Source organism: Phascolarctos cinereus, unplaced genomic scaffold (genome assembly GCF_003287225.1).
Source record: "Phascolarctos cinereus isolate Bilbo 61053 unplaced genomic scaffold, phaCin_HiC Scaffold_4;HRSCAF=312, whole genome shotgun sequence".
Taxonomy (NCBI): Eukaryota; Metazoa; Chordata; class Mammalia; order Diprotodontia; family Phascolarctidae; genus Phascolarctos; species Phascolarctos cinereus.
In genome coordinates, this window is record NW_027555847.1 from 239473223 (window position 1) to 239487427 (window position 14205).

Sequence of the window (14205 nt, forward strand, 5' to 3'; positions counted from 1 at the left end):
TTTTTCTTTTGGAGAGTCAGTTGTCAAACATTTATCAGCAAATGCTGCTCTAACCCACTCTGACTCAATTGGCTCCTATGGGTTCAATTATCATCCTAGCAAATCAGTATACCCAGCCCCAGTCTCTGTCTTGTGCTCTGGTCCCATGTCACCAATTGCCTCATTTACATTTGCAACTGGATATGCTGAAGGCATCCTAAACTCTACAAAGCAGAAGTCATTATCTTTATCCACAAAACCCTCCTTCTTCTGATGTTCCCACTACTGATGACAGCACCATCAGCCTTCCAGTCATCAGATGTGTGACCCTGGGGCATAGTGAAGTGAACAGAACCAGGAGAACGTTGTACATAGAGTAATACTGCTCGATGAAGAACTGTGAAAGTTGTTCTGTAAGTCTGTAAAGACTTAGATATTCTCAGCAATACGATGATCCAAGACAATCCCAAAGGACTAATTATGAAACATACTATCTGCTTCCAGAGGAAGAACTGATATTGATTGAATACAGACTGACGTATGCTAGTTTTCACTTTCTTTCACTTTTTTTCTTTTATTCAAGTCTTCTTATACAGAGTGACTAACATGGAAATGTTTTACATGACTGCACATATATAACCTACATCTCAGAGAGGGTTTAGGGAGAGATAGAATTTGAAATTCCAAACTTTAAATAAAAATATTTTTTAAAAAGTGCATGGAAGTTGAAAGGGTAGTGTGAGAATGGCTGGAATATTATGAAATAATGCTGAAAAGCTGGCAATTAGATTCTGGAGATCCTGATGTAAATACTCTGTATTTTATCTAATAGATAATGGTTCATCACTCCATTTTCCTTTAATCATCACTACAGAAAGGGCATCTGCCTGGAGATACTTAACACTATACATGACAACTTTATTCCTCAAATCTCTTTTACTGAGAGGAAAAACATATCCATCCAAAAAAGAAGCATTCTTGTCTATGGCAAAATGAGGTTATAGACAGGACAAAAGAGAAAGCATGAAGGCTATACAATATATTTTGTGTCACATAACATAAAAATTAAAACCTTTACCGCTAGAAAGGACCTTAGAGGTCATTTGGTCAAACGCAAATGTAATCACATAAATAATAATGAATACAAAACTTATTCCCAAATATTCAGTATCAATTATTCTCATTATGAGGTAAGAGCAAAGCGAATAATTTCCACAACACAAATCAACACTCTGGGATATAAAAATACATATTATTTTTTAGAAATAGTCACACTCTTTTCAACAAAATCAAAGTGAAACAAATAAAACTATACTTTGTCTTTAAAACCACTGAGATTTTTATTGTCACTTTGCCTCAGTATAGACAATTCATACATACCTGGAATTCTGTTTTGAGGAAACTGTTCTCTGGCATTTCTAAAAGGAAAAAAAAATTACATTATCATTTTTAAGAGAAAAAGAAAGAGCTAGAATTTTTAAAAGATATGAGTAACCAAAAAATGATCACAAAATGCTGAATGTAAGGCAGTACAAAATCCTATCTTTAAAAACTTTTCAAAGTTAAATATGGGGAGTGAAGCAAAAGCCAAGGAATTTAAGACTGTCAGGTGATGTGTATTCAACAAAAAAATTTCCATTGTTATGGCAAGATTAGGGAAAAAAATCGGTATTATTTCTTTCTAGTATTAAAATGTGGTTACCTTGTTTTTCATATATTCTTTAAAACTGAAACAACTCTTCCATATTTTAAAATGTTTAGGACTGGAGTAGGCATAATTCACATTTACAGAGCCTGGGAAGCAGGTAGGACAAGTATTATTATGCTCATTTTTGCATATACAGAAACTGAGTCTATGAGGTTAAGGGAGTTGCCTGTGATTATACAGATTGTGTGTGTGCGTGTGTATGTGAGACAGACAGACAGGAGAGAGAGAGAGAGAGAGAGACAGGAGTCAAATGTAGGTCTCTACTCCTAGATCAGCATTTTTGCATGGTATACCACAGTTGGCAACATGAAATTCATTTTCCCATATTAGCAATGTTAGAGATAGCACTTAGGTTTCTAGGCTATGTCACACAAGTCAAAATACATACTATCGCTATACTACAGCTGTAATACTGAAACATGATAGCTGAAATACTATGGGTATAATTGTTCCCTTTCCCCTAAGAAAACACCAAGAAACAAATTAGAAAAGCAACACTGCCGCAAGTGTGTGTGTGTGTGTGTGTGTGTGTGTGTGTGTGTGTGTGTGTGAATACAATAGTCTGGGACACTATGATTTATAGCAGTTTTATTTTTTTAAATGGGAACATATGTTTTGAGTTCCAACAGTCATAGCCAGTATCTTGGCAGGAAGCAAGGTCCCCTGCCATAGCAGGAAGTTGTCAGGGAGGTTGTTCATATGTAAAGGACATTCCCAACCTGGTGTTCATATTTTGGGGAATCTGAGAGAACACAGAAGGGACAAGGTAGTATGACTGGTCACAACTAACACCAACAAACAACTACAATCGAGTGGTATGCTATTTTCAGTTAAGAAAATAATTTAAAATTATGTCTTTGAACTTCTGGCTTCCTACTTGTCTCAAAAGTGAGACAGGTTTATGAGATAATTGGAAGGCAAGTATATTTTATATGATTATGGATCACAGATTTGGAGCTAAGGATCTTTAGAAGACCAGCAAATATAACTCTGACATACTGAAGCACAAGAGGCTATTTGACTTGCCCAGGGTCACATAGCTACTAAGTGTCAGAAGCAGGTTTGGAGCTGAGTTTTCCTGATTCTAGGTACAGTGAGTACCCTGTCCACTATGCCATAATACTTCTTCAATATTTGTTCCATTAGAAAACTCCAACAATAGTTAACATGAAGCCATGCCACACTTTTCCATTTCTGAAATGTTTCCCATTCAGAGAACACTCTCAAACCTTGAATTACGAGAAATAAAACTCCTGAGGAAAGCAGTTCTCATAAAGTTCAAAAGCAGAGGAGAACGGCATCACCATCAACTTTGAGGGAGCTGTAGAATTGCATGGAAAATCAATGATGTAACAAATGCTATTTGATTTTCTCATAGGTTACAATAAGACAGCAGATTAAAACCAATATGAAAGGAGAATTGCTAGAAGCTGAAATATTAAGAAATGATATTTATTAGCACAGTCAATAACCTGTAGTCAGAGGTCACTTAATATGGTAAGGGCAAACAGCATCTCCCTAACTCAACAGTCTCTCACCTTTGAATTACTTTACTTTTAAAAGATCAATATTTTCACTGGTGCATTTTTCTCTTAGAAGAACATACAGTTTCATGTTGTCTGTCTCCCATATAGTAGAAATCCTTCCAGAAGAAGCAGTGACCAGAGCATGTGCTCTACTGGCAAGGCCTCCAGAATCACCATCTTGCCATGATGAGGCATTAAAAAAAATTACCTTAGGCAAAGTACTAGCAAAATATGGCAAGATAACCTTCTATGGTTCTACCTAAGGTAATATCAATGCCACAATGAGGCACAGGAGTACAACTTTACATCAGGCCCTTTCTTATAACACTTGCAATAACTGATGTTTATAATGAAGACCATGATTTATTAAAAAAAAATGCTCAAGTTCTGCTCGGAAACACTCTTGAAGAAGACAAAGTAAACATTTAACACATTTTACAAAGGTTTTCATTATAAACAGAATTTTTAAAGTTTGGGTATTTAAAGAGCTAAGGTTTAGTTAAGTGAAAAAAATAACTTAAATGATGCTGGATAACTGAGACACTATTGAATACATTACTGTAATATAAACAATTCCATAAAAAAGACTGGAAAAACGACAAGAGCAAAACTCTGCAAAGGGGATGTGCTAGTGTATATTTGGTTATAGTTACCTAAAACAGAAACCCCCATGAAACTTCCACGGACTTTTAACATTCATACAATTTGCTAATACTATTTATTTGTGCAGCTGTCTCTAAATAAAACAAGAATTCTGATTGTTATTTCAGTACAGGAAAATGGCTTTACCTTCTTGTCCTTCTGGATTCAGATAAAGAAGAAAAAAATGTTGATTCTAGCCTCCTGGCTTTTGTAGTTGGCCTCATTTTCTCCATACTCCCCAGTTTCTCAAGCTTTTCTTCTTCAGGTGACACTTTTTTGGAAGTCTTTTGGTCCTTAACTGAAGAACAGCAGCTATTTTCCTTCTTTCTGGTCCTCTTAACTTTCCCAATAAAGAAATCATCATCACTATCACTATCTTCAGACAGCGAAGACTGTTTATAAAACCTTTCTTCTGTGCTATCATCAAAATATTCCTTCTCTTCTTCACTCTGTTCTTTCACATCACTGCTATCATTAGTGATGATGGTAGAAATTTTTGTTCCATTTGTCTTGTTGGTGATGGCAAGATTTTTCCTATCTGTATTTCGGGTTTCAAAAGCATTCAGAGAAGGCTCCTGAGAAGGTTTTAATGCCATAGGTGGAGGAATACCTATTTTCTGCTTGTCTGCCATCTTACCAATTTGTTTTTCAAGTGTGTTTGGCTTCTTTGATAACATTTTAACATTTTCTTCCTTTTTTACTGTACTTTCTTGGTGCTCGAATTTATTCAAATTGTCAGGAGAGCTCTGCTTTACTCCTGTGTCCTCACTGTAATTTTCTTCAGAAGAATCCTTCAATGATTCAATTTCAGTAATATTCTGTCTTGAATCTTTAAATGCTTTGACAGCAGCTACAGAAAAGTAAAACAAATAATTTGAGACATATATGTTATAAAAACTTCAAAGGTCAAGTACTTTTTATGTTACTTGGAAACACTTAGAAGGGCTTTTTACATTACTTAGAAACACATTACTTAAGATAGGGCATTATATTAGACATACAATATGGGTTAGAAATGAGGCAGAAAGTTTCTTGAATTCGGGAAACCCTTTATAGACAGTATACTTAATCCTATTCACTGAAATCTTTAAAATTCACAGTAAAATGTCTACAATTCTTTTTAAGTAAAGAGATACAAGTTAAGGGTTCAAACTTGGCTGAGTTTAAGTCAAATAGAAATAGCATTTGAATTTTTATAGAAATAACTGGAATAACAGAAAAAAAGCCAATTCTTCAACCATTAATACCAGTGCTAGATGCCATCATATCTTTTCAACTTATTTTTGAAAAACGCAACATTTTATTAATTGCACTTACAATATGATTGTGATATATACAAAATGATATGATTATGTCAGTCAAAAGCAATAGTTCATTATGTCATACTGAGTGTGCATAGCTATCTATCAGTCACTATTCTATTAGTAAAATATGAGATTTGAAAAAAAAAATTAAAGATGTCAGCCATTACAGTCATTAGGAAACAATGTGATTTGAAATAAATCACGAAGTTCATTATATTTTTAACAGCAAAGAAATATTTCCAAATAGAACATGATTATATTTGTGAAATAATTTAATTCATACCTTTCAATGCATCTATTTTCTTCTTCAGTAATGGATGCGTAGCTAGTCTAGCAATTGCTCTTTCAGTTGCCGTAGAATCTGGCTGTATATTTTTAAAAAGTGCATTGTTAACCATTTGATGATGATAGTATGAGGATTAAAATAAATTGATAAAAGCAAAATAAAATCTACCAAAGTCCTACAACAGTGAATTTAAAGCTCATTAAACATATTGTGCTAACTTAGTTTATGTTTTCCTCATTAGCCAAGCCATCTTTCATGTGTGTCAATATCTTAACTGGCACTGGAAATGGGTTTTTGCAGAGACAAAATCACTTAAAGCATTAAATTTCCAAAAAGTAATCCAGCTGGGACTCTTCCCCAATTCTGGAGCTACTTTTTCATTCATCTGAAATGTTTACAATCAGAATGTTAATCTAAGAAATTATTTTTATTTATTTTTATGGGCAATGGACAAATATGAAATAGACAAAAGTAGAAAATTTACTTCAATCCCAAATTACCTTTTTTTCCTTCTCCAGTGAGAGTATTAAGAACCACAGTTTTAAAACTAATTTAACTGCTATTTTACTAAAGGGACAATTTCTGTTCAACCAATGAACTGATTTATTCATTGAGAAACTGAACCATATCCATTGATAATATATTCTGAAATCAGTTCAAAAGAAATCTATATAATTCAAGATAAATATTAGGTACAGACTTTAAAAATAATCTAAAATAAATATTTGTCAGATGTCTATTACATTTAATTGGATTGTACCTGGAATCAAAGAAAATACAAAATAAGTGAAAAGACATGATCCCTGGCCTAAAGTAGGACACAGGAAGACAAGACCAAGTGATATTCAATAATGAGAGGATGAGCACATAAATGCAAGAATTCAAAGAAGAATTGTTTATGGTATTTGGAGAAGACATATTGGAGCCAGATTACAAAGGACCTTGAAAAGGAGGCAGGAGACTTTGGACTTGATGCTACAGGAGAAAAAGAACCTTTTGGGTCCCTGATCAAACGACTCTTTGTATTCCTAGTACTGAGCACAGCACCTTGTACATAACAGGTACTGAAAAACGCTTGTTTCGTTGGACTAGGGCTATTAGTAAAGCTGTGAACTAGTACAATTGTTTTTACAAAATAGTCTATAATTATGAAGAAAAATCAGTAACTGTTCATACCCACAACAGGCATTTACCTGAAGTATGACAAAGACATATTCATAGCACCACTGTTAACTGTAACAAACATTTGAACCAGAGTGGGTGTTCAACATTTGAGTAATGTCTGAACAAACAGGTTGAATCTAATGGAATGCCATTACATTCTAAGAAGTGATTACTACAAGGAATTCAGAGAAATAAGGAAGATATGTATGAAGCAAACAAAAAAGGGAGAAGAATTAATACATGTGTGTGCACACACACGAACAGCCCTTCACCCACCTCAGAATAATATAAATGAAATAACACAAATACAACTAAACTCAAATAAATTAAAATGAGTGATTTTGGTCCCAGAGAATGGATGATGGAAATATTTTCCTCCTCTTGGTTAACAGATGAATGCTCTGGAGCAGAATGGTGCATCAGATGCAGTTGTTTTGTGCTTTGGTTTTTCTTTGTGGTTTAAAAAAACAAAAGGCATCAGTAACATTTTTTTTAAAGTAAAGTCAGGGAGAACAGAATTATTATGGTTTCAGTGATAAAAATAGTACAGCCGGGAAGGGGATGCAGTTTTATTTGAAAATGATAGACATAATGAATCTGAGGAGATAATGGGACATTTTAGTGGAAGTACTTGTGGGAATTTGGAAATATATAGTGAAGGTGAGAGGGACAGAGATTGAGATAATTAACAAAACATGCATGAGGTTTTAGTATGGAGATAAGGCAATGCAGTGGAGAGAAGACTGGTGCTTGAATGCTGACTCTGCTACTTCCTCCTAATCTCTCTGGAGCCTCAGTTTTTTCATTTGTAAAATGAAGATGAGACTAAATGACCAGTAACATCTATGATACTGTAACTTCTTCCATTACTTATAGAAAGTAGTCTATTTAAAAAAATAAGAACTTAGATATCAAACATGAATATGTTGATCTGTAAGGAATAGAAAAATTATTATGTACAGTTTTTAAAAAGTGTACGTTAAATTTAACATGGTATTAACACAACGCTGTCTTCTAGACTTATTTCTGCTCTGGGTATTTTCTAATGTTTCATTGATACTTTTTTCTTTTGTGTTTCACTATTACTAAACACATCTTCTCATTATGCTCCCCCTCCCCACAGAGAACTCTTGAAATAAAAAAGTAGAGTTAAGCAAAAACCAATGAAAGCATGAGCTATCTCTTCCTGTACCTCCGGTCCTCTCTGCCAAAATGAGGAATGCATGGTTTGAAACATTGTTAAGTCTTCTGCAGCATGATTAGACATTCTAATAATTAGAGTTCTTAATTTCATTGTAGTCATTGTGTACACTGTTCTCCTAAGTCTACTGACTTCAATCTACATTAGCTTATGTCTTCCCAGGTTTCTCTGAATCTGTCCAAATAGTTATTTCTCACAACATAATGATACTCCATTCATTTATATATCAAGGTCTGTTTGACTATTTCCCAAATGATGGACACATATAGTTAGGGTCCTTTCTCTCTTTACTTGATCTCTTTGGGGGATATGCCAAATACCAGTATATCACTAGGATAAAGGGAATATAAGCATAGTATAGTGACTTTCACGTTACAGCTCCAAATTTGTTAACAGTTATTTGGGCCATTTCACAACTTCACCAATAATGTATTAGTGTCCCTGCACTCTCACAGCCAGTTACTGGTTTTAGATCTAAGACACCATTTATTATAATGATAAAAGGTCCATTTGATTTCACATTTTATAATCTCTTTTTATCAACTGTAATTTGTCAAAAGCTTTTTTCTGAATATGCTGATATAAATCATGCAATTTTTATTATTAATGTGGTCTATTATGTTTATAGTTTTTCTAAGGGTGAAATAATATTGCATTGCTAGTACAAATCTGACCAGGTCATAGTGTATAACTTTTACAATATTATCCTATAGCTCCTTTGCTAATATTTTGTTCAAGAATGCCATTGGAAATTGGAAATTGGAATTACTTTGGAAATACTTTCCTTCTTGCTTTATCTATCTCTGGTTTGTACAACAAAAATATATTTGTCTAACAAAAAGTGATTAGTAAGTTGCTATCTCTCTCCTCTCTCAAAGTTGGAGTTAATTGTTTTTTGAATATTTGATAAACATTCATTTGTAAACCTATCAGGAACTGAGCTTTCTTTCTTTGGAAGTACATTTATAATTTGTTCAATTTCTTTCCCCCCCCCCCCAACAGTAGGCCATTAAAATGATCTATTTCTTATCCAATTACCGTAGGTACATATTTTTGTAAATATTCATTTGTTACATTTAATTTACCAGCTTTGAAGGCATATAATTTAGGTAAAATATTTTCTAAGTCTTTCCTTTATTTCTTCATTTGTTGTGAATTTTCAGTTTTCAAGTTTAGTAATTTGGTTTTCCTCTCATCTTTATAATCAGATTCACTAATTGTTTACCTATGAGTATTTTAAAAAAACCAGCTCTGTGTGATCCTGGCAAGTCACTTAACCCCAATTGCCTAAAAACAACAAGAACAACAACAAAAACAAAAACAAAACCCCAGCTCCTACTTTTATTTCTCTATTATTCCATGGTTTGTTTAAAATTTTGTTTCTCTCTTCTTTGATTTTAAAAATTTCTATTCTTGTGTTCATTTAAAGAACTGATTTTTGTCTAGGCTGTTTAATTACATGCCCAATTCACTGCTCCCCCTTCTGATGAATGTATATAGAAACACAAATTCTACTATAAGAAATGCCTTGGCTACATTTGAAAAGTTTTATTTACATTGTTTCAATGTTGTAATTTTGTTTGGTAAAGTTATCCTTTCTGTAATTAGTTCTTTGGCAACCAGGACTTTATTACTTAGTATCCAATTAAGTTTGAGTCCTTTCCTCAAATACCCTTTATTGATTATAATTTTTGTGCTGTGGTAAGTAGAGAATATGATTAATGTTTTTGTTTTTCTGAATTGGTTAATGAGTTTTTTGTGCCCCACTTGTCTCTTCTGCTGTCCTCTTTTTTTTAATGGGTGAGTTAATACTATTTATGCTTATGGTTATAATCTGACATTTGTATATTCTTCTACATTCTATTCTCTTGTAAAGTTTCCTTTGTTTACTCACTGTCCCTCTCCTTACAAAGAAGGATGAAGAGTGTGCTCAACACTAGTGATCTGCACTTGATGAAATTCGCTTCCATTTCATTTCACACTCCCATTTATCTTCTACTTGCCAAAACCCAAATCACAGGTACTTACTTTCCTTCCTTCCCTTTGATACTTTGCTTTATAATGCATCTCTTGAGATTGAAGCTTGATTTGCTTTTCACTAACTCTTTCTTGAATCTACCCTTTTTCCTGCTTTTTCACTTCTCCCAATTCTCTCCTGTTTTAGTATCTAATGTATTTCTGTACCAACTCTGGGCAGATGTGAATATGTGTTCTACCTTTCTTTGTCTGGTTTACATTAAAGTGAGGTTCATATATTACATATTTCCCTACTACTTCCTGCATGTGTGTATAATTTTATTTGCACACCAATAATCCGAGGGCAGGTAGGTGATAAAGCTGATAAAGTACTGAGCCTGGAGTCAGGAAGATCTGAGTTCAAATCTGGCCTCAGACACTTACTAGCTGTGTGACCCTGGGCAAGTCACTTAACCCTATTTGCCTCAGTTTCCTCATCTGTAAAATGAGCTGAAGAAGAAAATGGCAAATCACTCCAGTATCTTCGCAAAGAAAAATCCAAATGGGGTCATGAAGAATTGGACAGGACTGAAACAACTGAATAACAATCTGAGATAAGTTCTTTCCTAATATATTCCTTTTTCCATTTTCTTTTCTTTCTTCTCTTAAGATCTCCCCCAAACAAAACAAAGCAAAAAACCAAAAACAAACAACAAATCAAAAAACCTAAGCCACATGTCTTAGTTTACTTCTTCTAAGACTCTTGATTATATTGTGCATCCTAGGGGACTTTTACTTCTGCTCCCCTTTTTAGAACATTAACGTGGTATCTTAGTGTAGTCCCTTTCAATTGCTCAAACGTACTGAACTTTGAATGTTTCTTTTGAGTCATGTTTGCATTTCAAAATTTCTAATGGGTATTAGTTTCTTTTCTTTTTAAACTCATGAATGCTTGAAAGTATTCTATTTCATGAAATGTCCATTTTTTTTCCACTGCAGGATCACAACTCAATTTTGTCAGTTAAATTATTCTTGGTTGCTAGCCTTTATCTTTTGCAATATCATATTCTAAACTCTTTGGTCCTTTAATGTAGAAGCTGCTAGGTTGTGTGTGATTCTGACTGTGGCTCCTTTGTACTTGCAAACTTTCTTGTTGGCTGCTTATGATGTTGTTTTTTCCCTTTGATATAAGTTCTAGATTTATGCTATGACATTCTTGAGTTTTCATTTGGTGATTTTTAAAAAATAGAATGGTCAGTGGATTCTATTTTTCACTCTATCCTCTGGTTCTAGTAGGTATGGACAGATTTCATCCATGATTAAGTAATCTACTTATCACTGTGGTAAGCACTGCCAGGTCTTTGGGTAAGGTTTTACACTTCCTGCATTAAAAGTTTGTTTATTCTTCCACATCTTTCATTTATTGTTCTCATTTCTTCCTACTTCTTTCTTCTTTTGTATGATTTCATTTATGACACAATTTAAACTTAAAAAAAATCTTGCTTCTTTTCATCTAAACTTCTATCTGACCTAGTGGCTAAGCTGTGTAGTTCCCTGAGGCTTTCCTTATAGGTGATATTCAACCATACTTTGTTGTACCTCTTGAACTCCAGTTCTTCAGTGTTCAAAACGGTATGTGCATCTATTTAGGGGGAGGGAAGAGCGAGCTGCTGGTTTTAAAGAATCAATGAATACAGAACTGAAATATATGGTTAAAACCAACTGAAAATTAAGGCACAAAAAGATTAAATGACTTAACCATATTAACCAATATTACTTGGTTACAAGATCTACTTGTTGGCAGAGCCAGGACCAGAACTCAGATTTTTAATCAAATGTTCTTTCATGATGTCATTCATATTAAGGGTAAAGTACTAAAAAATTAAAGAGTGTTTTAAAGATTAGTGAACTCTGTAGGACATGCTTATATAAATCTCTGGAGGTGCTATGATGACAATGAATTCTTTAGACATGAGGTTATAAGATCTGTGGTTATAGCTAATAATTCTAATAATTCAACTAGAATTTAGGCTGAGAATATTTCACAACTAGGTGGAAAAGTTTAAGTTCTTTGACTTTAATAAAGAACAATTAAGAAAAATAGAAATTGGATTCTGATGTAGATAAGAAAATACGGATAATGTTAACTGCAAAGTAATTTTGAATGTGAGCATGACATAGAATTATTACTATAGACCAACAGGTCTTGCCACATGCCCTCACTGTAAACCCAAGAATCACTGGGTTTTTCTATCTGCCAGCAGCTGAAATCTCTGTGCTCTCTCCAAACTAGAATGTGATCCCCTTGAGAGCAATGACTCTCTAGTTAGCTTTTTTTTTTCTTTCATCATATTATTATATTCTTTTTGTAGGGAAAGGTGAAATGAAAAGGATTGAAAAATAGGTTTGAGAACATTTTGCATCCTCTCTTTTTGCCTCTCCTCAACAAGGAGCTTATGAAGTAACCAATACACACCTCTGACTAATGAATACTGGACACACACCAATATTTATTAAGAGCATGTTCCTTTGCCTCCAGGCCTTTAACTGGCTAACTCATTCCCAACTTGTGCTGGCCAAAAAAACAAAACAAAAAAAACAACAACAAAACCCCCAAACCCCAAAAAACACAAACAAAACCCCCAACAACTAAGACCTGAACTCTTCCCCTGCTGTGACTCAACATGCTGACATGAGACTGCCTGTTCAGCCAGCATCACATTTCTAAAGATCAAAAAGTGTTTTCTTTGGATGTTTTTCCTCCCATCACTGGTAGGCATACTTTTAAACTTAATTAATATATTTTTTTATCAAGTTACTTCCTGAGGGTTCAAAAAAGATTCTATTGTAAACTTCATAAAAATACAGTTGCTTCTTTGAAAAATTTGCCTTCTTTTAATGAAATATAATAGGAATTTGAGTAACCTCACTATACCAAATAATACAAGTTAAGAGCCCCCAGGTATAGAAAATTAAGAAATGATAGGAAAAAAAGCAAAAAGAACTTGTCATAAGGCAAGTCGTACAGAAAAAATAAAGACCAAATCACTAGTTCATTGCTCAATACTATCTCCACCCCACAGGTCTCCTACCACCCTATATCACCCCTGAAACTGCAATGCCTAGGGCAATTTCAGGAAATAACTTTAGGAGTTAACACCTTGGCAGTTTCCCTACATATGCAGAAGCCACATTCTTCCAGGCACTTCTGTTCTCCCATAAACATCTGCTGAGCAATTTTGGGCATTTGACTATAAATCGATAGTATGCTAGGGTAAGTTGTACTACCAGTGCAAATTGGGACCTATCAAACATTCAAGCCCTTAATCTTGAGATGAAAGAGGTAGTGGTCGTGAAATAGTGAGCATAAAAGACAAGAATAAGAAGAGACAAATTCTTTCATGATCACTGTCTTGACACAGAAAACTTCTTCCAAGATGGATTCTGCTCCTTTGTTTCTTGGCTAGATAACTATCAGAAAAATAGCAACATAGGTGAACATAGGTGATGAGGATGTCAAATGGCATAAGATTAGTAAGGTATAGGGACATTTTATTCTCTTTATAAATCAAGATGCTATCTCTGCCAATCACAACTATTTTATGAATTTGAGGGTTTTGAATATCAATAACATGTGACTTAATACTATTACTCAATTTTCATGTCTTTGCTAACAGCCTACAATAACTGCAATGCTTATATCAAAGCAAATTCTATTAAGTAAAAACTCTTAAAAATAGTGTGTTCACCTAAGTCTAAATCTGTGAAAATCTATTTAGTGAAGATACTATCTTCTGAAAATGACATCTGAATATAGTAACTATATTTGAGAATCTAACATGTTTTTCAAAATATAGTAATGATATTTTGATTACAGGTTTTGGTAATGGGGGTGTCATTGCTTGCTTTGTAAGAAAAGAGAAATGGGGGTTGGTTCCTTCATTTCTATGGATGAAGATACTTTTCAGCGTAATAGAGAACTCTATAACAATCAATGGAGTAGCTATTTCTCTATAAAGAAAGTATTAAGAACTTAGAAACTTGGCATTAAGAAATTTGAGAGTGAGAAGACTATGTGGAGATAATTTGGTCCAACATATGCTGCATTTTAAGAAGAGGTACTAAGGCTCAGAGATGTTAAGTGATTTTGTCCAAGGCCACAGAGCAGAAGGATTAACCTAGATCATCTCCAAAGCTCTTTCTACTACTAAGCAGGATAATTTATCTGCTCTTAAAGGTTGCGTTACATTCACAGCAAATAGTTACCCAAAAGACTTTAGAAAAATATGTGCCAACACTGGAAAATGTAATGTAAAATATGGAAAAGGGAAAGTTATCCATCCTCAAAACAAAGGTGTTAATGACAGGAATATATAAATGGCAATCATACATATGAATAGTTTTACTGAATTCTGACTAGGTTAAATAAAAACATTCAT

At 33.8% G+C, this 14205-nt stretch overlaps 1 protein-coding gene across 1 annotated transcript in view; it reads right to left on the bottom strand.

Annotated features, from left to right (window-relative positions):
• SRFBP1 (serum response factor binding protein 1) overlaps window positions 1-14205 on the bottom strand; it is a 112790-nt gene that overhangs the window by 12021 nt on the left and 86564 nt on the right. The window contains exons 5-7 of the mRNA XM_021009512.2: window positions 5443-5524; window positions 4003-4705; window positions 1360-1397 (exon numbers count right to left, since the gene is read on the bottom strand). Of these exons, the coding sequence (XP_020865171.1) occupies window positions 1360-1397; window positions 4003-4705; window positions 5443-5524 (823 nt within the window). The remainder of the gene's footprint in view (window positions 1-1359; window positions 1398-4002; window positions 4706-5442; window positions 5525-14205) is intronic.